Source organism: Coregonus lavaretus (assembly GCF_964263955.1).
Source record: "Coregonus lavaretus genome assembly, contig: HAP1_SCAFFOLD_882, whole genome shotgun sequence".
NCBI lineage: Eukaryota > Metazoa > Chordata > Actinopteri > Salmoniformes > Salmonidae > Coregonus > Coregonus lavaretus.
This window is the reverse complement of record NW_028158909.1, coordinates 30,897-53,474: the sequence shown is the minus strand read 5'-3', so window position 1 is coordinate 53,474 and position 22,578 is coordinate 30,897. Positions and strand designations below refer to the sequence as shown.

At 49.9% G+C, this 22,578-nt stretch overlaps 1 protein-coding gene across 1 annotated transcript in view; it reads left to right on the top strand.

Annotated features, from left to right (window-relative positions):
- The window catches only part of LOC311123481 (1-phosphatidylinositol 4,5-bisphosphate phosphodiesterase zeta-1-like), a gene marked incomplete at both ends in the record, with an annotated part of 49,681 nt that extends 28,939 nt beyond the window's left edge, over positions 1 to 20,742 (top strand). Inside the window, 6 exons of the mRNA XM_084197743.1 lie at positions 6,788 to 6,947; positions 7,663 to 7,779; positions 8,331 to 8,503; positions 11,523 to 11,649; positions 20,307 to 20,453; positions 20,660 to 20,742. Of these exons, the coding sequence (XP_084053869.1) occupies positions 6,788 to 6,947; positions 7,663 to 7,779; positions 8,331 to 8,503; positions 11,523 to 11,649; positions 20,307 to 20,453; positions 20,660 to 20,742 (807 nt within the window). The remainder of the gene's footprint in view (positions 1 to 6,787; positions 6,948 to 7,662; positions 7,780 to 8,330; positions 8,504 to 11,522; positions 11,650 to 20,306; positions 20,454 to 20,659) is intronic.
- Positions 20,743 to 22,578: the final 1,836 nt, after the last annotated feature.

Genomic DNA, 22,578 nt, shown 5'->3' with positions numbered 1-22,578 from the left:
AAAAAATCCTACAATGTGATTTTCTGGATATTTTTTTCTCATTTTGTCTGTCATAGTTGACGTGTACCTATGATGAAAATTACAGGCCTCTCTCATCTTTTTAAGTGGGAGAACTTGCACAATTGGTGGTTGACTAAATACTTTTTTCCCCCACTGTATATACTAGGCGGTGTCAGAGGAAGGCCCCAAAAATTGTCAAAGAATCCAGTCACCCAAGTCATAGACTGTTCTTTAATCAAATTAATCAAATGGCCACCCGGACTATTTGCATTGACCCCCCCATGTACAAATTACCTCAACTAATATGTACCCCCGCACATTGACTCGGGACCGGTACCCCCTGTATATAGCCTCGTTATTGTTATTTTATTGTGTTACTTTTGATTATTTTATTTGGTCAATATTTTCTTAACTCTTTCTTTAAATGCATTGTTGGTTAAGGGCTTGTAAGTAAGCATTTCACGGTAAGGTCTACACCTGTTGTATTCGGCGCATGTGACAAATAAAGTTTGATTTGATTTGAGATACCTTTAAAAAAAAGTGGGGGTGTGGATCAGAAAACCAGTCAGTATCTGGTGTGACCACCATTTGACTCATGCAGTGCGACACATCTCCTTCGCATAGAGTTGATCAGGCTGTTGATTGTGGCCTGTGGAATGTTGTCCCACTCCTCTTCAATGACTGTGCGAAGTTGCTGGATATTGGCAGGAACTGGAACGCGCTGTCGTACACGTTGATCCAGAGCATCCCAAACATGCTCAATGGGTGACATGTCTGGTAAGTATGCAGGCCATGGAAGAACTGGGACATTTTCAGCTTTCAGGAATGGTGTACAGATCCTTGTGACATGGGGCCGTGCATTATCATGCTGAAACATGAGGTGATGGCGGCGGATGAATGGCACGACAATGGTCCTCAGGATGTCGTCACGGTATCTCTGTGCATTCAATTTGCCATAGATAAAATGCAATTGTGTTCGTTGTCCGTAGCTTATGCTTGCCCATACCATAACCCCACCGCCACTATGGGGCACTCTGTTCACAATGTTGACATCAGCAAACCGCTTGCTCACACGACGCTGTCTGCCATCTGCCTGGTACAGTTGAAACCAGGATTCATCCAGTGAAGAGCACACTTCTCCAGTGTGCCAGTGGCCATCGAAGGTGAGCATTTGCCCACTGAAGTCAGTTACGACACTGAACTGCAGTCAGGTCAAGCCCCTGGTGAGGATGACAAGCACGCAGATGAGCTTCCCTGAGACGGTTTCTGACAGTTTGTGCAGAAATTCTTCGGTTGTGCAAACCCACAGTTTCATCAGCTGTCTGGGTGACTGGTCTGAGATGATCCCGCAGGTGAAGAAGCCGGATGTGGAGGTCCTGGGCTGGCGTGGTTACACGTGGTCTGCGGTTGTGAGGCTGGTTGGACGTACTGCCAAATTCTCTAAAACAATGTTTGAGGCAACTTATGGTAGAGAGATGAATATAAAATTATCTGGCAACAGCTTTGGTGGACATTCCTGCAGTCATTATGCCAATTGCACGCTCCCTCAAAAATGTAGACATCTGTGGCTTTGTGTTGTGTGACAAAACTGCACAATTTAGAGTGGCCTTTTATTGTCCCCAGCACAAGGTGCACCTGTGTAATGAACATGCTGTTTAAACGGCTTCTTGATATGGCACACCTGTCACGTTAATGGATTATCTTGGCAAAGGAGAAATGCTCACTAACATGGATGTAAACACATTTCTGCAGAACATTTGAGAGAAATAAGCTTTTTGTGCATATGGAACATTTCTGGGATCTTTTATTTCAGCTCATGAAACATGGGACCAACACTTTACATGTTGCGTTTATATTTTTGTTCAGAGTAGTTTTCCGTGGTGCCGCGGAAATCGACTCTAGGGGGTTAAGGAAAGTGATTCCGCCTTCAAGGTCTTCACCTTTACCCAAGGATGGTGATTTTTAGTTACTTATGTATCATTATGATTACACCTTTAGCCCCAAATGGTTCTGCATTCTATGTGCCGTCCTTTTGGAGTAGGTGTGTTTCTTGGAGCATTGCTATATCAATATGGTTTCTTACTAGGGTATCAAGACAGCTGGAATATTTGATGAGAGAATAGCTGGTGCCGCCATTGTTTTTCAGAACGTTATATTAATGGCGTCATTGTTATCTTTCCTGTTGATAAAAACCCATGGATGTTTAACTACAAGCAGGACCCACAGAAACCCTCCCTGTAAACCATTACCCCTCTCCCTAACCCCTAACCCCCAGCCCTCCCTCTCCCTAACCCCCAGCCCTCCCTCTCTCTAGCCCCCAGCCCTCCCTCTCCCAAACCCCCAGCCCTCCCTCTCCCTAGCCCCCAGCCCTCCCTCTCCCTAGCCCCCAGCCCTCCCTCTCTCTAGCCCCCAGCCCTCCCTCTCCCTAACCCCCAGCCCTCCCTCTCCCTAACCCCCAGCCCTCCCTCTCTCTAGCCCCCAGCCCCCAGCCCTCCCTCTCCCTCTCCCCCAGCCCTCCCTCTCCCTAGCCCCCAGCCCCCAGCCCTCCCTCTCCCTAACCCCCAGCCCCCATCCCTCCCTGTAAACCATTACCCCTCTCCCTAGCCCCCAGCCCTCCCTCTCCCTAGCCCCCAGCCCCCAGCCCTCCCTGTAAACCATTACCCCTCTCCCTAGCCCCCAGCCCTCCCTCTCCCTAGCCCCCAGCCCCCAGCCCTCCCTCTCCCTAGCCCCCAGCCCCCAGCCCTCCCTCTCCTTAGCCCCCAGCCCCCAGCCCTCCCTCTCCCTAACCCCCAGCCCCCATCCCTCCCTGTAAACCATTACCCCTCTCCCTAGCCCCCAGCCCTCCCTCTCCCTAGCCCCCAGCCCCCAGCCCTCCCTGTAAATCATTACCCCTCTCCCCAGCCCCCATCCCTCCCTCTCCCTAGCCCCCAGCCCTCCCTCTCCCTAACCCCAAGCCCCCAGCCCTCCCTCTCCCTAGCCCCTAGACCCCAGCCCTCCCTCTCCCTAACCCCCAGCCCTCCCTCTCCCTAACCCCCAGCCCCCAGCCCTCCCTCTCCCTAGCCCCCAGCCCTCCCCTCCCTAGCCCCTAGCCCCCAGCCCTCCCTCTCCCTAGCCCCTAGCCCCCAGCCCTCCCCTCCCTAGCCCCCAGCCCACAGCCCTCCCCTCCCTAGCCCCCAGCCCTCCCTGTAAACCATTACCCCTCTCTCTAGTCCCCAGCCCCCAGCCCTCCCTCTCTCTAGCCCCCAGCCCTCCCTCTCCCTAGCCCCCAGCCCTCCCTCTCCCTAGCCCCCAGCCCTCCCTCTCCCTAACCCCCAGCCCTCCCTCTCCCTAGCCCCCAGCCCTCCCTCTCCCTAACCCCCAGCCCTCCCTCTCCCTAACCCCCAGCCCTCCCTCTCTCTAGCCCCCAGCCCTCCCTCTCCCTAGCCCCCAGCCCTCCCTCTCCCTAACCCCCAGCCCTCCCTCTCCCTAGCCCCCAACCCTCCCTCTCCCTAGCCCCCAGCCCTCCCTCTCCCTAGCCCCCAGCCCTCCCTCTCCCTAACCCCCAGCCCTCCCTCTCCCTAGCCCCCAGCCCTCCCTCTCTCTAGCCCCCAGCCCTCCCTCTCCCTAACCCCCAGCCCCCAGCCCTCCCTCTCCCTAGCCCCCAGCCCTCCCTCTCTCTAGCCCCCAGCCCTCCCTCTCTCTAGCCCCCAGCCCCCATCCCCCATCCCTCCCTGTAAACCATTACCCCTCTCCCTAGCCCCCAGCCCTCCCTCTCTCTAGCCCCCAGCCCCCAGCCCTCCCTGTAAACCATTACCCCTCTCTCTAGCCCCCAGCCCCCAGCCCTCCCTCTCTCTAGCCCCCAGCCCTCCCTCTCCCTAGCCCCCAGCCCCCAGCCCTCCCTCTCCCTAACCCCCAGCCCTCCCTCTCCCTAGCCCCCAGCCCTCCCTCTCCCTAACCCCCAGCCCCCAGCCCTCCCTCTCCCTAGCCCCCAGCTCCCATCCCTCCCTGTAAACCATTACCCCTCTCCCTAGCCCCTAGCCCCCAGCCCTCCCTCTCCCTAACCCCCAGCCCTCCCTCTCTCTAGCCCCCAGCCCTCCCTCTCTCTAGCCCCCAGCCCTCCCTCTCCCTAGCCCCAAGCCCTCCCTCTCCCTAGCCCCCAGCCCTCCCTCTCCCTAGCCCCCAGCCCTCCCTCTCCCTAGCCCCCAGCCCTCCCTCTCCCTAGCCCCCAGCCCTCCCTCTCCCTAACCCCCAGCCCTCCCTCTCCCTAGCCCCTAACCCCCAGCCCTCCCTCCCTCTCCCTAGCCCCCAGCCCTCCCTCTCCCTAGCCCCCAGCCCTCCCTAGCCCCCAGCCCTCCCTCTCCCTAACCCCCAGCCCTCCCTCCCCCTAGCCCCCAGCCCTCCCTCCCCCTAGCCCCCAGCCCTCCCTCTCCCTAACCCCCAGCCCTCCCTCCCCCTAGCCCCCAGCCCTCCCTAGCCCCCAGCCCTCCCTCTCCCTAATCCCCAGCCCTCTCTTTCCGGTTCCCACCTCCCTAGCCCCCAGCCCTCCCTCTCCCTAGCCCCCAGCCCTCCCTAGCCCCCAGCCCTCCCTCTCCCTAACCCCCAGCCCTCCCTCTCCCTAGCCCCCAGCCCTCCCTCTCCCTAACCCCCAGCCCTCCCTCTCCCTAGCTCCTAGCCCCCAGCCCTCCCTCTCCCTAGCCCCCAGCCCTCCCTAGCCCCCAGCCCTCCCTCTCCCTAGCCCCCAGCCCTCCCTCTCCCTAGCCCCCAGCCCTCCCTAGCCCCCAGCCCTCCCTCTCCCTAACCCCCAGCCCTCCCTCTCCCTAGCCCCCAGCCCTCCCTAGCCCCCAGCCCTCCCTCTCCCTAGCCCCCAGCCCTCCCTCTCCCTAGCCCCCAGCCCTCCCTCTCCCTAGCCCCCAGCCCTCCCTAGCCCCCAGCCCTCCCTCTCCCTAACCCCCAGCCCTCCCTCTCCCTAGCCCCTAGCCCCCAGCCCTCCCTCTCCCTAGCCCCCAGCCCTCCCTAGCCCCCAGCCCTCCCTCTCCCTAACCCCCAGCCCTCTCTTTCCGGTTCCCACCTCCCTAACCCCCAGCCCTCCCTAGCCCCCAGCTCTCTCTCTCCGGTTAAAAAAATTCAAACATAAAAACATAAAATAAGTAACCATTTTCAGACGTTTACAGTTTAGTTAGTACATTTACATTTACATTTAAGTCATTTAGCAGACGCTCTTATCCAGAGCGACTTACAGTTTAGTCACAATATTATTATACTTTTTTTTTTCTTTTTTTTTATACCCCCTGTGGGAATCGAACCCACAACCCTGGCGTTGCAAACGCCATGCTCAATCAACTGAGCTACATCCCTGCCGGCCATTCCCTCCCCTACCCTGGACGACGCTGGGCCAATTGCGCGCCGCCCCATGGGTCTCCCGGTCGCGGCCGGCTACGACAGAGCCTGGATTCCAACCAGGATCACTAGTGGCACAGCTAGCATTGCGATGCAGTGCCTTAGACCACTGTGCCACTCGGGAGTGTACCCACATCAGTAGGAACAAGAGTTGGTAACACGGTGGTAGCGTTGGCCAGAGCCGGGCCTAAATTGGTTCACAATGAAGAGAATGAGGTGGATGCAGTATATATTATATTTACAGTCAAACCTACCGTCCTACAATACTGAATTCATTACTGAATCATCTTTATGATCATTTTTCCTCGCCAGGTCTTCCTCTGCAAAATAACACACAAAACAGTATAGTTGGAGCGCACAAAGTCCCATTGCCAAGCCAGATAGAGCCACCACCATATTGCTAGTAGACTTGATGTGTTACGGTGGGTAATGGAAAAAAAATTAAGAAAAAAGTAAATATAACAACAGAATGTAAACAGTCAAATAGAATACTGTAGCTGTAGGAGCAATGGCTTTTAATCCATTGTCATAATATATTATTAGCAAAATGGTTTAGATGTTCCCACAGGCGAATTGTGGACGGACAGATTATGCCATCTGTTAGAGTGTAATATAGCTGCTTGTTTTTTCTTGTCATACAATGAAGGTCCCAAACCTTAATATGGGGTTTACTACTTACAATTTGTAGAAAACAAGTCCATTAATTAATAGTAAGCAAAAGAAAGCCACGACAAGGCCACACGTTTCAACGCATGCCACCAGAACTGGAAACTTTAACATTTCCTTTCTGAGACGTTTTCTTGACTGTCTGTTTCCCGCTGAGACAGATCACATATGTGGATTATGTCTCTGGGTTGACAGGAGCTGAAATATAAGATCCTGATCAAGAACAAAAAGCTCAGTCCTCAGAGTGAGCCAGAGACAGAGGACAGGAGAAGGAGAGAGAGAGACTCAGAGGACAGGAGAGAGAGAGACTCAGAGGACAGGAGAGAGAGAGACTCAGAGGACAGGAGAGAGAGAGACTCAGAGGACAGGAGAGAGAGAGACTCAGAGGGGGAAGACAGTGAGGAAGAGGATGATGATGATGATGATGAAGAGGAAGAAGAGGAGCCTAATCTCAAAACAAAGCACCATTCCAAATTGAAACGGTCAGGGAAGAAAGTAAGTCAGGGTTCTTAATGAGGTACGATACCAGGCATTATACACTGGTATACTAGACTACAGGACACAGATAAACTGTTCCTGTATGTCTCCCTATAGCACTAAAGCAGGGTCAGTGAGGTTAGACATATGCAGAGATTGTCCTTTCCCTAACCTTGATCCTAACCCTAACCCTATAGCTTCATGTCCACACCCCAGCTCAACCCTAACCCTAGCCACAACCCTAACGTTAACCTCCCTCCCTCCACAGAAGAAGAAGGCAGCAGTAGTTGCTGAGACTCTGTCTAACTTGGTGGTCTACACCAAGTCAGTGAAGTTCCACAGCTTCGGCCACGCCAGAGAACACCAGCAGTACTATGAGAATACCTCTCTGGGGGAGAAGAAGGCTCACAAGCTGGTCAAGACCTCAGGTTTGTTGAAGATTGTTTCAAAAAAAAAAAATGTTTTACCTTGGAAGACTGACCAAATTAGTGTTTCAAACTGCACATGGGGGAGCACATTTGCAGGTATCTGGCAATGTATCAAATGTTGAACACAGGCAGCAGTAAAAACAGGATTTGAGTGTCTCATATTCATACTGCTAGTGAAAAGGAAAAGAGACCGTTGAGATTGGAATGAAAAGAGTCTATTGAGATTTGAATGAAAAGAGACCGTTGAGATTCGAATTCAAAGCACAATCAGTAAACAGGTCATCATACTACTGTGCGGAGATAGAGTGGAGGGAAATGATGTAGTGAGAGATAGATGAGTTCTGATGGATTTCACTCAACAGCCATTATCAGGCTCTTCTTGCTGTAATGGCTCAATGATGTGGCATTTTTTAAAACCACAAAGCCTATGTATAATGCTGCAAGGACACCCTGTCCCTGAACTAAAAGTGTAGTACCAATTTAATCAGCAGTTTGTGACAAATGCTTATCCTTCGTCTTCACCGAATCTGATGAGGAGGTCACATGATGACCAAAACTGTCACGTCATGTAATGCTAATTAAGTTACGATGTACTTTCTCGTCTTTCCACTTCTCCTCATTTCATTTGACATTTGAGTTCATGTAGCAGTCCCTCATATCCAGAAGAAACGTACAAGAATTGTAAGTAAAACAACCACATGTTCTCATCTCTCAGCTCCAGATTTCGTCCAGCACAACGTGGTGTTCATCACCAGGATCTACCCAGCAGGCTCTAGAACCCTCTCCTCCAACTATAACCCTCAGGAGTTCTGGAATGTAGGCTCACAGCTGGGTAGGTGGACTGGGTGCCATGTTCACACCAAAACTTCCTGGAATGCCAATTAAGAATGTAACGGTCTTTGGACCGCTTGGTGTGATCATTTCTTTCATTTCTGCTGTGTTTAACGTGAGAGCTTGGGTGAATACAATTTTCAATTCATTCGTTATGTAAAATAAACTTGACGTTGCACTTGAGAAGAGTCGAAAACTTTTGAATAACAAAAAATGTATTTATGGAACAGACATTCACTTCATATTCCTTTCATGCCAACTTTGTTTCTTTGGTGAGATTGAGATTCTGACAACTTCATTTTAATTGCTTGAAGGCAGAAAGAGATGAATCCCCTTTGTCATTCTATTTGACACAAAACAAAACATAACTTTTCAAATCAAACTCTATTCAAAGAGCCCTGACTGTGCTTGGTAATGTTGAACTGTAAGGAAATACATTGAATGTGTAAGTTTGTGAGTTCGTGGTTGACGGAGAGCTGGAGAATGTAATCTGTCTGGTCTTGTCTGTGCCTGTGTTGAAATGCTATTATTGTGTCATCTGGACTCTTACAGTGGCTCTGAACTTCCAGTCGTTGGGCCTGCCCATGGACCTGAACAACGGGCGTTTCCAGGACAACGGTGGCTGTGGTTACGTCCTCAAACCCTTCTTCCTCAGGGCCAAGCAGTGGGGCTTTAATCCAAACGGTTACCGTCACAACCTGAAGCCAGCACATCTACTGCTGAAGGTACGGGAACTGTGTGATGCAAGGATGTGGGCGTGTGAGTGGGGATGGCGTGGGTGGGGAGGGGGTGTGGAGGGGGGGAGGGTGTGTGTGAGGAGGGTGTGTGGAGGGGGGGAGGGTGTCTGTGAGTGGGGAGGGGGTGTGTGAGGAGGGAGGGGGTGTGTGAGTGGGGAGGAGGTGGGTGGGGAGGGGGTGTGGAGGGTGTGTGGAGGGGGGGAGGGGGTGTGTGAGGAGGGTGTGTGCAGGGGGGGAGGGGGTGTGTGAGGAGGGAGGGGGTGTGTGAGTGGGGAGGGTGTGTGTGGAGGGTGTGTGGAGGGGGGGGGGGTGTGTGAGGAAGGTGTGTGTGTGTGGGGAGGGGGTGTGTGGAGGGGGGAGGGGGTGTGTGTGGGGGGAGGGGGTGTCCATCCTATCTGGAACATTCATCTCTGCCTTTACCTCTTAACTTACTGCTTCTTTCCACATTACGAAGACAACTGAGACAATGGAGATACTATATTTGAAGGCTCTGTCACTTCACTTTCAAGTGATCTGTGTTTTAAGCATATATGTTTTAGGGACACATTACCACATCCACTTCCATAGAAACATAGATAGACTAAAATACATTATCTCTGGGAACTCAATGACCTGTTTCAGTTTGTCACTCACACATCTCTATCATGCTCTGGCCACCTGGTCTACATTAGCAGACTCAAGGGGAATACTCTCACAGTCACTATACAGACCCCAATTAAACATTGGGCCTTTTTGTACTGTGTGTAACAAGCTGCAACAGTGCAAGAGAAAGAGAGATGCGTGTGGGGTTCATTCAGAAGACTATTCCATTCCAAATGCACTCAAAGGTCAAGTGCAGTGGAATGCAGTTTGTTAGAATTCCCAAAGTATTTTCAATCCCGATTCATGTGTAGATGTGTATTACATCACTGGTGTTGTGGTCTAGGATTTTCTATGATGCAATATGCATATTTATAAACTTGGTAGTTTGGGTCCTGGATGTTGATTGGCTGAAAGCTGTGGTAGATCAGACGACATACCACAGGTGTTTACTGTTCTAATTATGTTGGTAACCAGTTTATAAATAGCAATAAGGCACCTCTGGGGTTTGTGGTATATGGCCAATATACCACGGCTAAGGGCTGTATCCAGGCACTCCGCATTGCGTTGGGCGTTATTGCTTAAGTAGCCTATCCCCCTGCCCATGAAAAATACATGTATTCTCTTTTCCGAGGAAAAGGCAAACACCTTTATTTATTCATGTCATCCTGTGTTTTTGGTCTGTTACTCTACTCCAGGAAAAGTCCCTGTGAGCCCTGCAGAGCTTTCAAGTCCAGTGGAATCAGAATTATACATACAATATGTTGACTTATAAATAGGTATGCTGCTTGATTGAATAATTCAAATAGAATAGGTAAGAAAATAACGCTGCTTCCTTTTCAACTCTATGGACCTATTTTGCATACTGTTGCCAATCTATTTCCTAACAATCTCATTTCCTTGAGCAGGAGAATGGACTTTTCTGACACAATCTGAGTGAGTCTTGGGATTGTGTATAATTACCCAGAAACCCATAGTCAGGCATGGTTCCCTTCCCTAAATCAATGAGTCATGGATAAGTCCATCACACGGTGATTTAACTGATTTACAGTCCCACACATGTAACACCAGCCTGGTAATTACCGGACTGATTATCAAACATCATAATACCTATAGCACCGCTATGCAGCAGTTGGTGGGTCATTTATTTCCCATTTCCTGTGTGAGGCAGATCCATCGGTGCCAGGCATGGCATGTCCAGATAACTGCATGCAGGTTTGTCTTTGATCAGGGTTGGGTATAGGGAGGGAGGGAGGGAGGGAGGGAGGGAGGGAGGGAGGGGAGAAGAGAAGCGAGTGGACTACAGATAAGCATGGCAGACTCCAGACTGGTGTAATTACACTTCTACTTCCCTCCTCCCTCCCTCGCTCACTCGGCTCTCTCCCCCATGCCCACTCCCAGTGCTGATGAATCCCTGGCACCAGGCCCTCAGGCAGGCAGAAGAATACATGCCCCCTCGGATTGTAACATTTACATCCTCATTGAAAAGCAATGAGAAAAAATGTAATTGGAATTCAGGAAGGAAACTGAAATTCCAATGTCTGTCTGTCTGTCTGTCTGTCTGTCTGTCTGTCTGTCTGTCTGTCTGTCTGTCTGTCTGTCTGTCTGTCTGTCTGTCTGTCTGTCTGTCTGTCTGTCTGTCTGTCTGTCTGTCTGTCTGTCTGTCTGTCTGTCTGTCTGTCTGTCGGTCTGTCTGTCTGTCTGTCTGTCTGTCTGTCTGTCTGTCTACCACCTGTCTGTCTGTCTGTCTGTCTGTCTGTCTTCTGTCTGTCTGTCTGTCTGTCTGTCTGTCTGTCTGTCTGTCTACCACCTGTCTGTCTGTCTGTCTGTCTGTCTGTCTGTCTGTCTACCACCTGTCTGTCTGTCTACCGTCTGTCTATCTGTCTGTCTGTCTGTCTGTCTGTCTGTCTGTCTGTCTGTCTGTCTGTCTGTCTGTCTGTCTGTCTGTCTGTCTGTCTGTCTGTCTACCACCTGTCTGTCTGTCTGTCTGTCTGTCTGTCTACCACCTGTCTGTCTGTCTGTCTGTCTTCTGTCTGTCTGTCTACCACCTGTCTGTCTGTCTGTCTGTCTGTCTGTCTGTCTGTCTACCACCTGTCTGTCTGTCTGTCTGTCTACCACCTGTCTGTCTGTCTACCGTCTGTCTGTCTGTCTGTCTGTCTGTCTGTCTGTCTGTCTGTCTACCACCTGTCTGTCTGTCTACCACCTGTCTATCTGTCTGTCTGTCTACCACCTGTCTGTCTGTCTACCACCTGTCTGTCTGTCTGTCTACCACCTGTCTGTCTGTCTTACCCAATGCTGGGTTCAACCCTCTCTGGTGTCACAGAGACAGCAGTAATGTCACGTGTTCAGGGGGAAACACAGTAACAGCTTGTTTGTTTGTGTCTGTCTTTGTGTTTGTCTCTGTCTTTATCTCTGTGTTTGTGTGAAGGTTATCAGTGGCTCCAACCTGCCTGTCCCGCGGAGCGGCAAGGCCCTGGACCCCTTCGTACGCGTGGAGATCCACAGTGTCCACTCAGACTCCTGCAGGAGACACACAGACACTGTCAGACACAACTGTGAGTTCTCCAAGCAGCTGTCAACTGATTCAATATGATCACCTCTCTTTGTCTATGCACCTTTTAAAGGAAATGTTTCCTCATTCGCAGAGACCGCATTCACGGTAAACGTTGCATAAGCCAGCTCAATCGGAAATTACCTTTAAATGTCAATTGCGCTATAATGCGGATCTCCCGCGGTCCGGATTTAATCTACTTAATGGTAACCGAACAACTGTGTGCTGAAGCATAGATACAGACGGGATTAGACATGAGAGCCACTGCAACACAGACGGGATTAGACATGAGAGCCACTGCAACACAGACGGGATTAGACATGAGAGCCACTGCAACACAGACGGGATTAGACATGAGAGCCACTGCAACACAGACGGGATTAGATTGGAACATGATGGTGATGCAAACAAAGCTAGAGTATGTGAAGGAACCTATCACAGTCAATGTATGGAAAAGACAGTCAATGTATAGAAAAGACGGTCGATGTATGGAAAAGACAGTCAATGTATGGAAAAGACAGTCAATGTATGGAAAAGACAGTCAATGTATAGAAAAGACAGTCAATGTACGGAAAAGACAGTCAATGTACGGTAAAGGCAATCAATGTACGGAAAAGACAGTCGATGTATGGAAAAGACAGTCAATGTATGGAAAATACAGTCAATGTATGGAAAAGACAGTCGATGTATAGAAAAGACAGTCGATGTATGGAAAAGACAGTCAGTGTACAGAAAAGACAGTCGATGTACGGAAAAGACAGTCAATGTATGGAAAAGACAGTCAATGTATGGAAAAGACAGTCAATGTATGGAAAAGACAGTCAATGTACGGAAAAGACGGTCGATGTATAGAAAAGACAGTCAATGTATGGAAAAGACAGTCAATGTACGGAAAAGACAGTCGATGTATAGAAAAGACAGTCAGTGTACAGAAAAGACAGTCGATGTACGGAAAAGACAGTCAATGTATGGAAAAGACAGTCAATGTATGGAAAAGACAGTCAATGTATGGAAAAGACGGTTGATGTATGGAAGTAAAGCGGGACCAACCTACAAGGTCTCAGAGTGATATACAGAGGAGCTGACTAGCTGTGATGTCAGAGGACTGTATGAATCTACAGTCAGAACCCATACACACACAGAGAGAGCAGGAAACCACTTTATACAACTTCAATTTTTTCTCCCTGTGAATACTATTCCCGGCCGACAGCTCTTGGGCTTCTGAGGGTGAAATGTGCTGATGAGCTAGCCTCTTCCAAAAGGCACAGTATACGTCCCAAATTGCACTCTTTCCCCTATATAGTGCACTACTTTTGACCAGGGCCCAGGTCAAAAGTAGTGCACTATAGGGCATAGGGGGTCATTTGGGACGTATACTGTCTGGTTTTCCTTCAGAGAGTAGATTCTGCGTATGTACTACATACTAAACCACATACTGTATTTCAGACAGGGTCCACTCACTAGAGAGGAGTGAGGGCAGGGTCCACTCACCAGAGACGCTATACACTATACCTACAGTACACACTATCCCTATACACTATATCTACAGTACACACTAATCCTATACACTATACCTACAGTACACACTAACCCTATACACTATACCTACAGTACAGTAATGGCATTTGTGACTTAGATTTTTGCTACTTGAGACTACAGTGGCTTGCGAAAGTATTCACCCCCCCTTGGCATTTTTCCTATTTTGTTGCCTTACAACCTGGAATTAAAATGGATTTTTTGAGGGTTTGTATCATTTGATTTACACAACATGGCTACCACTTTGAAGATGCAAAATATTTTTTATTGTGAAACAAACAAGAAATAAGACAAAAAAACAGAACTTGAGCGTGCATAACTATTCACCCCTCCAAAGTCAATACTTTGTAGAGCCACCTTTTTCAGCAATTACAGCTGCAAGTCTCTTGGGGTATGTCTCTATAAGCTTGGCACATCTAGCCACTGGGATCTTTGCCCATTCTTCAAGGCAAAACTGTTCCAGCTCCTTCAAGTTTGATGGGTTCCGCTGGTGTACAGCAATCTTTAAGTCATACCACAGATTTTCTATTTGATTGAGGTCTAGGCTTTGACTAGGCCATTCCAATACATTTAAATGTTTCCCCTTCAACCTCTCAAGTGTTGCTTTAGCAGAATGCTTAGGGTCATTGTCCTGCTGGAAGGTGAACCTCCGTCCCAGTGTCAAATCTCTGGAAGACTGAAACAGGTTTCTCTCAAGAATTTCCCTGTATTTAGCGCCATCCATCATTCACCATCACCATGCTTCACAGTGGGGATGGTGTTCTCGGGGTGTTGAGAGATGTTGGGTTTGCGCCAAACATAGCGTTTTCCTTGATGACCAGAGTACCTTCTTCCATATGTTTGGGGAGGCTCCAACATGGCTTTTGGCGAACACCTAACATGTTTACTTATTTTTTTCTTTAAGCAATGGCTTTTTTCTGGCCACTCTTCTGTAAAGCCCATCTCTGTGGAGTGTACGGCTTAAAGTGGTCCTATGGACAGATACTCCAATTTCCGCTGTGGAGCTTTGCAGCTCCTTCAGGGTTATCTTTGGTCTCTTTGTTGCCTCTCTGATTAATGCCCTCCTTGCTTGGTCCACAAGTTATGGTGGTGGCCCTCTCTTGGCAGGTTTGTTGTGGTGCCATATTCTTTCCATTTTTTAATAATGGATTTAATGGTGCTCCGTGGGATGTTCAAAGTTTCTGATATTTTTTTATAACCCAACCCTGAACTTTGTCCCTGACCTGTTTGGAGAGCTCCTTTGTCTTCATGGTGCCGCTTGCTTGGTGGTGCCCATTGCTTAGTGGTGTTGCAGACTCTGGGGCCTTTCAGAACAGGTGTATGTAAACTCAGCAAAAAAAGAAACGTCCTCTCTCTGTCAACTGCGTTTATTTTCAGCAAACTTAAGATGTGTAAATATTTGTATGAACATAACAAGATTCAACAACTGACATTTGCCAGTTCTTGCTGTGAGATGTTACCCCACTCTTCCACCAAGGCACCTGCAAGTTCCCGGACATTTCTGGGGGGAATGGCCCTAGCCCTCACCCTCCGATCCAACAGGTCCCAGATGTGCTCAATGGGATTGAGATCCGGGCTCTTCGCTGGCCATGGCAGAACACTGACATTCCTGTCTTGCAGGAAATCACGCACAGAACGAGCAGTATGGCAGGTGGCATTGTCATGCTGGAGGGTCATGTCAGGATGAGCCTGCAGGAAGGATACCAGATGAGGGAGGAGGCTATCTTCCCTGTAACGCACATCGTTGAGATTGCCTGCAATAACAACAAGCTCAGTCCGATGATGCTGTGACACATCACCCCAGACCATGAAGGACCCTCCACCTCCAAATCGATCCCGCTCCAGAGTACAGGCCTCGGTGTAACGCTCACAAAACCGCGACTCGTCAGTGAAGAGCACTTTTTGCCAGTCCTGTCTGGTCCAGCGACAGTGGGTTTGTGCCCATAGGAGACGTTGTTGCTGGTGATGTCTGTTGAGGACCTGCCTTAAAACAGGCCTACAAGCCCTCATTCCAGCCTCTCTCAGCCTATTGCGGACAGTCTGAGCACTGATGGAGGGATTGTGCGTTCCTGGTGTAACTTGGTCAGTTGTTGTTGCCATCCTGTACCTGTCCCTCAGGTGTAATGTTCGGATGTACCGATCCTGTGCAGGTGTTGTTACACGTGGTCTGCCACTGCAAGGACGATCAGCTGTCCGTCCTGTCTCCCTGTAGTGCTGTCTTAGGCGTCTCACAGTACGGACATTGCAATTTATTGCCCTGGTCACATCTGCAGTCCTCATGCCAACTTGCAGCATGCCTAAGGCACGTTCACGCAGATGAGCAGGGACCCTGGGCATCTTTCTTTTGGTGTTTTTCAGAGTCAATAGAAAGTTCTCTTTAGTGTCTTAAGTTTTCATAACTGTGACCTTAATTGCCTACTGTCTGTAAGCTGTTAGTGTCTTAACGACCGTTCCACAGGTGCATGTTCATTAGTTGTTTATGGTTCATTGAACAAGCATGGGAAACAGTGTTTAAATCCTTTACAATGAAGATCTGTGAAGTTATTTGAATTTTTACAAATTAACTTTGAAAGACAGGGTCCTGAAAAAGGGACGTTTCTTTTTTTGCTGAGTTTATATACTGAGATCATGTGACAGATCATGTGACACTTAGATTGCACACAGGTGGACTTTATTTAACTAATTATGTGACTTCTGAAGGCAATTGGTTGCACCAGATCTTATTTAGGGGCTTCATAGCAAAGGGGGTGAATACATATGCACGCACAACTTTTCTGTTATTAATTTTTTTGAATCTTTTGAAACAAGTTATTTATTTCATTTCACGTCACCAATTTGGACTATTTGCAAGGTACTATATATAAAAAGTAATATATGCATATTCAAACATGTCACTTATACACAGGTCAATGTGGACCATTTCAATAACAACTTGTGAAGCATTTCCATCATTTGAAGTCTGGATATTGTCACACCCTGGCTCTGGGACTCATTATGTTGAGCCAGGGTGTGTTCATTCTATGTGTTCTGGTTCTATGTTGGGTGTTCTAGGTTGTTTATTTCTATGTTTGACTGAGTGACTCCCAATCAGAGGCAACGAGTGTCAGCTGTGTGCTGGTTGTCTCTGATTGGGAGCCATATTTAACTGTCTGTGTTTCACTTTGTGGTTGTGGGTTTTTGTTCCGTGTTCGGTCATTGTCACTGAGGACTTCACGAGTCGTTTATTGTTTTGTTATTTCGTGTGTATGCTTTAATTAAATAAAGCAAGTATGTTCGCAACTAACGCTGCGCTTTGGTCCACTCCTTCATACGACGTTCGTGACAGAAAAACCCACCATGCAACGACCAAGCAGCGTGTCCAGGGGCAGCCCTTGGGGTGGACATGGGAGGAAGCGCCGGGAAAGGCCCTGGCGAAAGAGGAGCAGCGTGTCCAGGAGCAGGCAGCCTGGACATGGGAGGAGATATTGGACGGTAAAGGGTCCTGGACTTGGGGGGAAATCCTGGCCGGGATGGATCGCCGGCCATGGAGTGAGACAGTGGAGAGGCGACGGAGAGAGGAGCAACGGCGTGATCAGGGTCGTCGTCGGACGGTCGTGAGGCAACCCCAGAAAATTTTTAGGGGGGGGCACACGGCATGGACGACGGGGCTGACGGAGGAGAAAAGGGGGCGGATCCAGAAGGCCACCAGGCCAGGGGTTCACCGCCCTGTACGTCCTGTGCGGATGGTAGGCATTCAGCCAGGACGGGTGGTGGCCGCTCTTCACTCCAGGCCTCCTATCCGTCTCCACAGCCCGGTTCGGCCTGTCTCTGCTCCACGCACCAAGCCTACGGTGTGCGTCGCCAGCCCAGCCCGGCCTGTCTCTGCTCCACGCACCAAGCCTACGGTGTGCGTCGCCAGCCCAGTCCGGCCTGTCCCTGCTCCACGCACCAAGCCTACGGTGTGCGTCGACAGCCCAGCCCGGCCTGTTCCTGCTCCACGCACCAAGCCTACGGTGTGCGTCGCCAGCCCGACCCGGCCTGTTCCTGCCACTCGCACCAAACCTACGGTGCGCGTCGCCAGCCCGGTCCGGCCTGTTCCTGCCACCCGCACCAAGTCTACGGTGCGCGTCGCCAGCCCGACCCGGCCTGTTCCTGCCACTCGCACCAAACCTACGGTGCGCGTCGCCAGCCCGGTCCGGCCTGTTCCTGCCACCCGCACCAAGTCTACGGTGCGCGTCGCCAGCCCGACCCGGCCTGTTCCTGCCACTCGCACCAAACCTACGGTGCGCGTCGCCAGCCCGGTCCGGCCTGTTCCTGCCACTCGCACTAAGCCAGGGGTGCGAGAAGTCAGCCTGGTAAGGCCCGTTCCTTCTCCACGCACCAAGCCAGGGGTGCGAGTCGTCAGCCTGGTAAGGCCCGTTCCTCCTCCACGCACCAAGCCAGGGGTGCGCGTCGTCAGCCTGGTAAGGCCCGTTCCTCCTCCACGCACCAAGCCAGGGGTGCGAGTCGACAGCCTGGTAAGGATCGCTCCTGTTAAGTCCAGTCCTGCTCCAGCCGGCGGGGCCAGACTGGACCAGGGGCACTATGGGGGGTGTATTGGAGGGTGGTGGTCAAGGCCGGAGCCAGAACCGCCGCCGAGGAGGTATGCCCGCCCAGCCCTCCCCTGGTTTGTTTAGTTGAGGCGCGGTCGCAGTCCGCGCCTTTAGGGGGGGGTACTGTCACACCCTGGCTCTGGGACTCATTATGTTGAGCCAGGGTGTGTTCATTTCTATGTGTGTATTTCTGTGTTGGTGTTCATTCTAGTTTGTTGTATTCTATGTTTGCCTGAGTGACTCCCAATCAGAGGCAACGAGTGTCAGCTGTTGGCTGGTTGTCTCTGATTGGGAGCCATATTTAACTGTATGTTTTCCCTTTGTGGTTGTGGGTTTTTGTTCCGTGTTCGGTCATTGATACCGTGGACGTCACGAGTCGTGTTTTGTTTTGTATTTTGATGCTTTAACTAATTAAAGTATGTTTGTTCATCACGCTGCGCCTTGGTCTACTCCTTACCTCGATCGTGACAGATATACAATAACGTGTTTATGTCTGTTTTAAAACATCCCTAAGAAAAAAGAGGACATGTCAGATGATGTCTCATTCAATCTCCTCTGCCTGCTTTCAACAGCCCTCAGCAATAATTAACTCATGAACGGTGTGTGAAAGATGCAAAGATGCAACTCAAGAGTCTAATTGCTTCTTGATTGTGTCAGATATGGCACCTTACTCAGTTCACAGTGCACTGCTTTTGACCAGGACCCACATAGGGCCCACATAGAGCTCTGGTCAAAAGTAGTGCACTACATAGGGAATAGGGTGCCATATCGGACGTACCCTAGGCTGTTTTGATAGTCATCATATCTATGGAGGCATTTTCAACCCCTGGTCACGTATCACCCTTCATTTGGAATTAGCGTGTTCTAAAGCCTGAGCACTTCCTAGATGTAAAAAAACATGTTTCAGATTATTTATCACCCAGACGTGGAGACGAGAGGGGGAGAGGGATGAGAGGGTGGGGGAGAGAGAGAAAGAGAGAGAGAGAGAGAGAGAGAGAGAGAGAGAAAGATGAGAGGGTGGGGGAGAGAGAGAGATAGATGAGAGGGTGGGGGAGAGAGAGAGATAGATGAGAGGGTGGGGGAGAGAGAGACAGAGAGAGAGAGAGGGATGAGAGGGTGGGGGGAGAGAGAGACAGAGAGAGAGAGAGATGAGGGTGAGAGAGAGAGACAGAGAGAGAGAGATGAGAGGGTGGGGGAGAATGAGAGACAGAGAGAGAGAGAGATGAGAGGGTGGGGGGAGAGAGAGACAGAGAGAAAGATAGATGAGAGGGTGGGGGAGAGAGAGACAGAGAGAGAGGGATGAGAGGGTGGGGGGAGAGAGAGACAGAGAGAGAGAGAGATGACAGGGTGGGGGGAGAGAGAGAGACAGAGAGAGATGACAGGGTGGGGGGAGAGAGAGACAGAGAGCGATGAGAGGGTGGGGGGAGAGAGAGACAGAGAGAGAGAGAGATGAGAGGGTGGGGGAGAGAGAGACAGAGAGAGAGAGCTTTGAGAGGGTGGGGGAGAGAGAGACAGAGAGACAGAGAGAGAGAGTGATGAGAAGATGGGGGGACAGAGAGAAAGAGAGATGAGAGGTTGGGGGGAGAGAGAGACAGAGAGAAAGAGAGATGAGAGGGTGGGGGAGAGAGAGACAGCGAGAGAGAGAGATGAGAGGGTGGGGGAGAGAGAGACAGAGAGAGAGATGACAGGGTGGGGGGAGAGAGACAGAGAGAGATGACAGATGAGACGGTGGGGGGAGAGAGAGAGAGAGAGAGATGACAGGGTGGGGGAGAGAGAGACAGAGAGAGAGTGATGAGAGGGTGGGGGAGAGAGAGACAGAGAGAGAGAGAGATGAGAGGGTGGGGGGAGAGAGAGACAGAGAGAGAGGGATGAGAGGGTGGGGGGCGAGAGAGACAGAGAGAGAGAGATGACAGGGTGGGGAGAGAGAGAGACAGAGAGAGAGATGACGGGGGGAGAGAGTGACAGAGAGAGAGATGACAGGGTAGGGGGAGAGAGAGACAGAGAGAGAGAGAGAGAGAGAGAGAGAGAGAGAGAGAGAGAGAGAGAGAGAGAGAGAGAGAGAGATGACAGGGTGGGGGGAGAGAGAGACAGAGAGAGAGAGAGAGAGAGAGAGAGAGAGAGAGAGAGAGAGAGCGAGAGAGAGAGAGAGAGAGAGAGAGAGAGAGAGAGAGAGACAGAGGGATGAGATGGTGGGGGGAGAGAAAGACAGAGAGAGAGATGACAGGGTGGGAGGAGAGAGAGATAGAGATGACAGGGTGGGGGAGAGAGAGACAGAGACAGAGAGATGAGATGGTGGGGGGAGAGAGAGACAGAGAGAGAGATGACAGGGTGGGGGAGAGAGAGACAGAGAGAGATGACAGGGTGGGGGGAGAGAGAGACAGAGAGAGAGTGATGAGAGTTCTGGGGGAGAGAGAGAGAGAGAGAGAGATGAGAGAGAGGGAGAGATAGAGAGTTCACCTAATCAATCGTTTCAGACTTAGGGGGTCGGATAGGGGCTATGAGTTGATGTGGGATTGAGGGTGGAAATAGTAACTGTTCTCGTTCCCTCCCACAGCTCTGAGCCCTCGTTGGGACTCGGCCATGAACTTCACCATCTCTGTCCCTGACCTCAGCCTCATCCGCTTCACCGTAAGAGACCAGACTGGACTCACCTCTGAGTTTGTAGGACAGTACACCCTCCCCTTCACCAGCATGAAGAAAGGTGAGCGGGGAGGATGAGGAGAGGGGAAGAGAGAGGTAAAGAGAGAGAATACACAGTCAGGAGTGATTGACTTAATCAGGCCTAAACAGTGACATTGGCTGTGTCCCAATCCACAAGGATGCTGTCTTTTGAGGCAAGTAGGCAGCGTCCTTTGTATTGAGACGTCGTGTCCATTAGTTGACTGTGCTTGTATTCCATCTCTCCAGGGTACCGCTGGGTTCCTCTCCTGTCTAGAGAGGGCTACAGCCTGGATCCAGCTTCTCTCTTCATTTTCATCTGGTACTCCTAGAACCTTCCTACAACCTCCTAGAACCTCTCCATCTTAGAATTTTCTCCTTCTTAGAACCTCTCCTTCTTAGAACCTCTCCTTCTTAGAACCTCACCATCTTAGAATTTCTCCTTCTTAGAACCTCTCCTTCTTAGAACCTATCATTCTTAGAACCTCTCCTTCTTAGAACCTCTCCTTCTTAGAACTTCTCCTTCTTAGAACCTCTCCTTCTTAGATCTTCTCCTTCTTAGAACCTCTCCATCTTAGAACCTCTCCTTCTTAGAACTTCTCCTTCTTAGAACCTCTCCATCTTAGAACCTCTCCTTCTTAGAACCTCTCCCATATTAGAACCTCTCCTTCTTAGAACCTCTCCTTCTTAGAACCTCTTCTTCTTAGAACCTCTCCAACTCCAGGCCTAACCAGCATGCATCTCAGCCTGGATTCAGCGTCTCTTCATCTTCGTCTGGTACTTCTAGAACCTCCTCGAATCTTACTGGAAGGTCTCCACTTCATTTCTCCATCACTCAGGCTCACCAATACACCTCAGCATGGATAAAGGGCCCTTGCTAGTTGCAGGCAGCAGCAGCAAGAAAATTAAAGTGCATTTGGGTGATATAGATATCTGATTTATTGGCATAGAACAAGTCTTGATATAATTTACTGAAACTAGTGGTATAGATCTGACGGACCAACAGGACTCAAGGACAATGGGACTGGGACTTTCTGAAGGCACTGTACACAGTAAGGAAGTATTGTTGGAAGTATCGACGCATAGCTTTCATAGTTTTTGAAAGTTAATTTCAAAAACTTGAGTCTGCACTCAACTCTGTGGATGAAATCATTGTGGAGTTGAGGTACTTGGCAAGGGATGGGACTGGGACTGACTAAGGCTGAGGATGGGAGGGAGGGAGGGGCTAGAAGGAGAATAGAGTAGAACACTATTACAGATGTGACCGTCAACCGCTTACAGTGATGGAAAACCATGTCACAAAACATTCAAAACTTTCATTACACATAAAAATACTTTACAGTGTGCCACAGTTGTAACAATACAATTGTCCGGGACTAAATAGATTCTCATACGACCAACGTGTCTCAGAGTTAAGATAAAAAATACCACTTAAAACAAGACATTCAAACGGGCTAGCAGCAGCCACCACAGTTTAAAAGTTAAAAGACCAAACCCTTGAGAAAGGCCCGGGGCAGTGGGTAACATAAATAACATTTCATAAGAGGTTTATATTATTGAAACCAATACAGTATACAAAGAAGTTTATTCTCATCCCTACCCTCAATAACTCCCTGTATGAGTCCCAAATGGCCCCTATGGCTCTGGTCAAAAGTAGTGCACGATATAGGGAATATGGTCCCATTTGGGACTCAGTCCCTATTAATGACTCAGTGTAGTGCAGAGCAGGTAGTCCAGGTCAGTAGTCTGCTGGGAGAATGGTGATTGGTGGCATTAAGGTCACATGACATCATTCCACCTGGTAAATCTCTTCAATGGATCACTGCATCCCACCCCCGCATCACATCAATACATCCCTATGCATGACTCAGACTAATCACATCAATACACCACTATGCACGACTCAGACTAATCACATCAATACACCACTATGCACGACTCAGACTAATCACATCAATACATCCCTATGCATGACTCAGACTAATCACATCAATACATCCCTATGCACGACTCAGACTAATCACATCAACACACCACTATGCACGACTCAGACTAATCACATCAATACACCACTATGCACGACTCAGACTAATCACATCAATACACCACTATGCACGACTCAGACTAATCACATCAATACACCACTATGCACGACTCAGACTAATCAC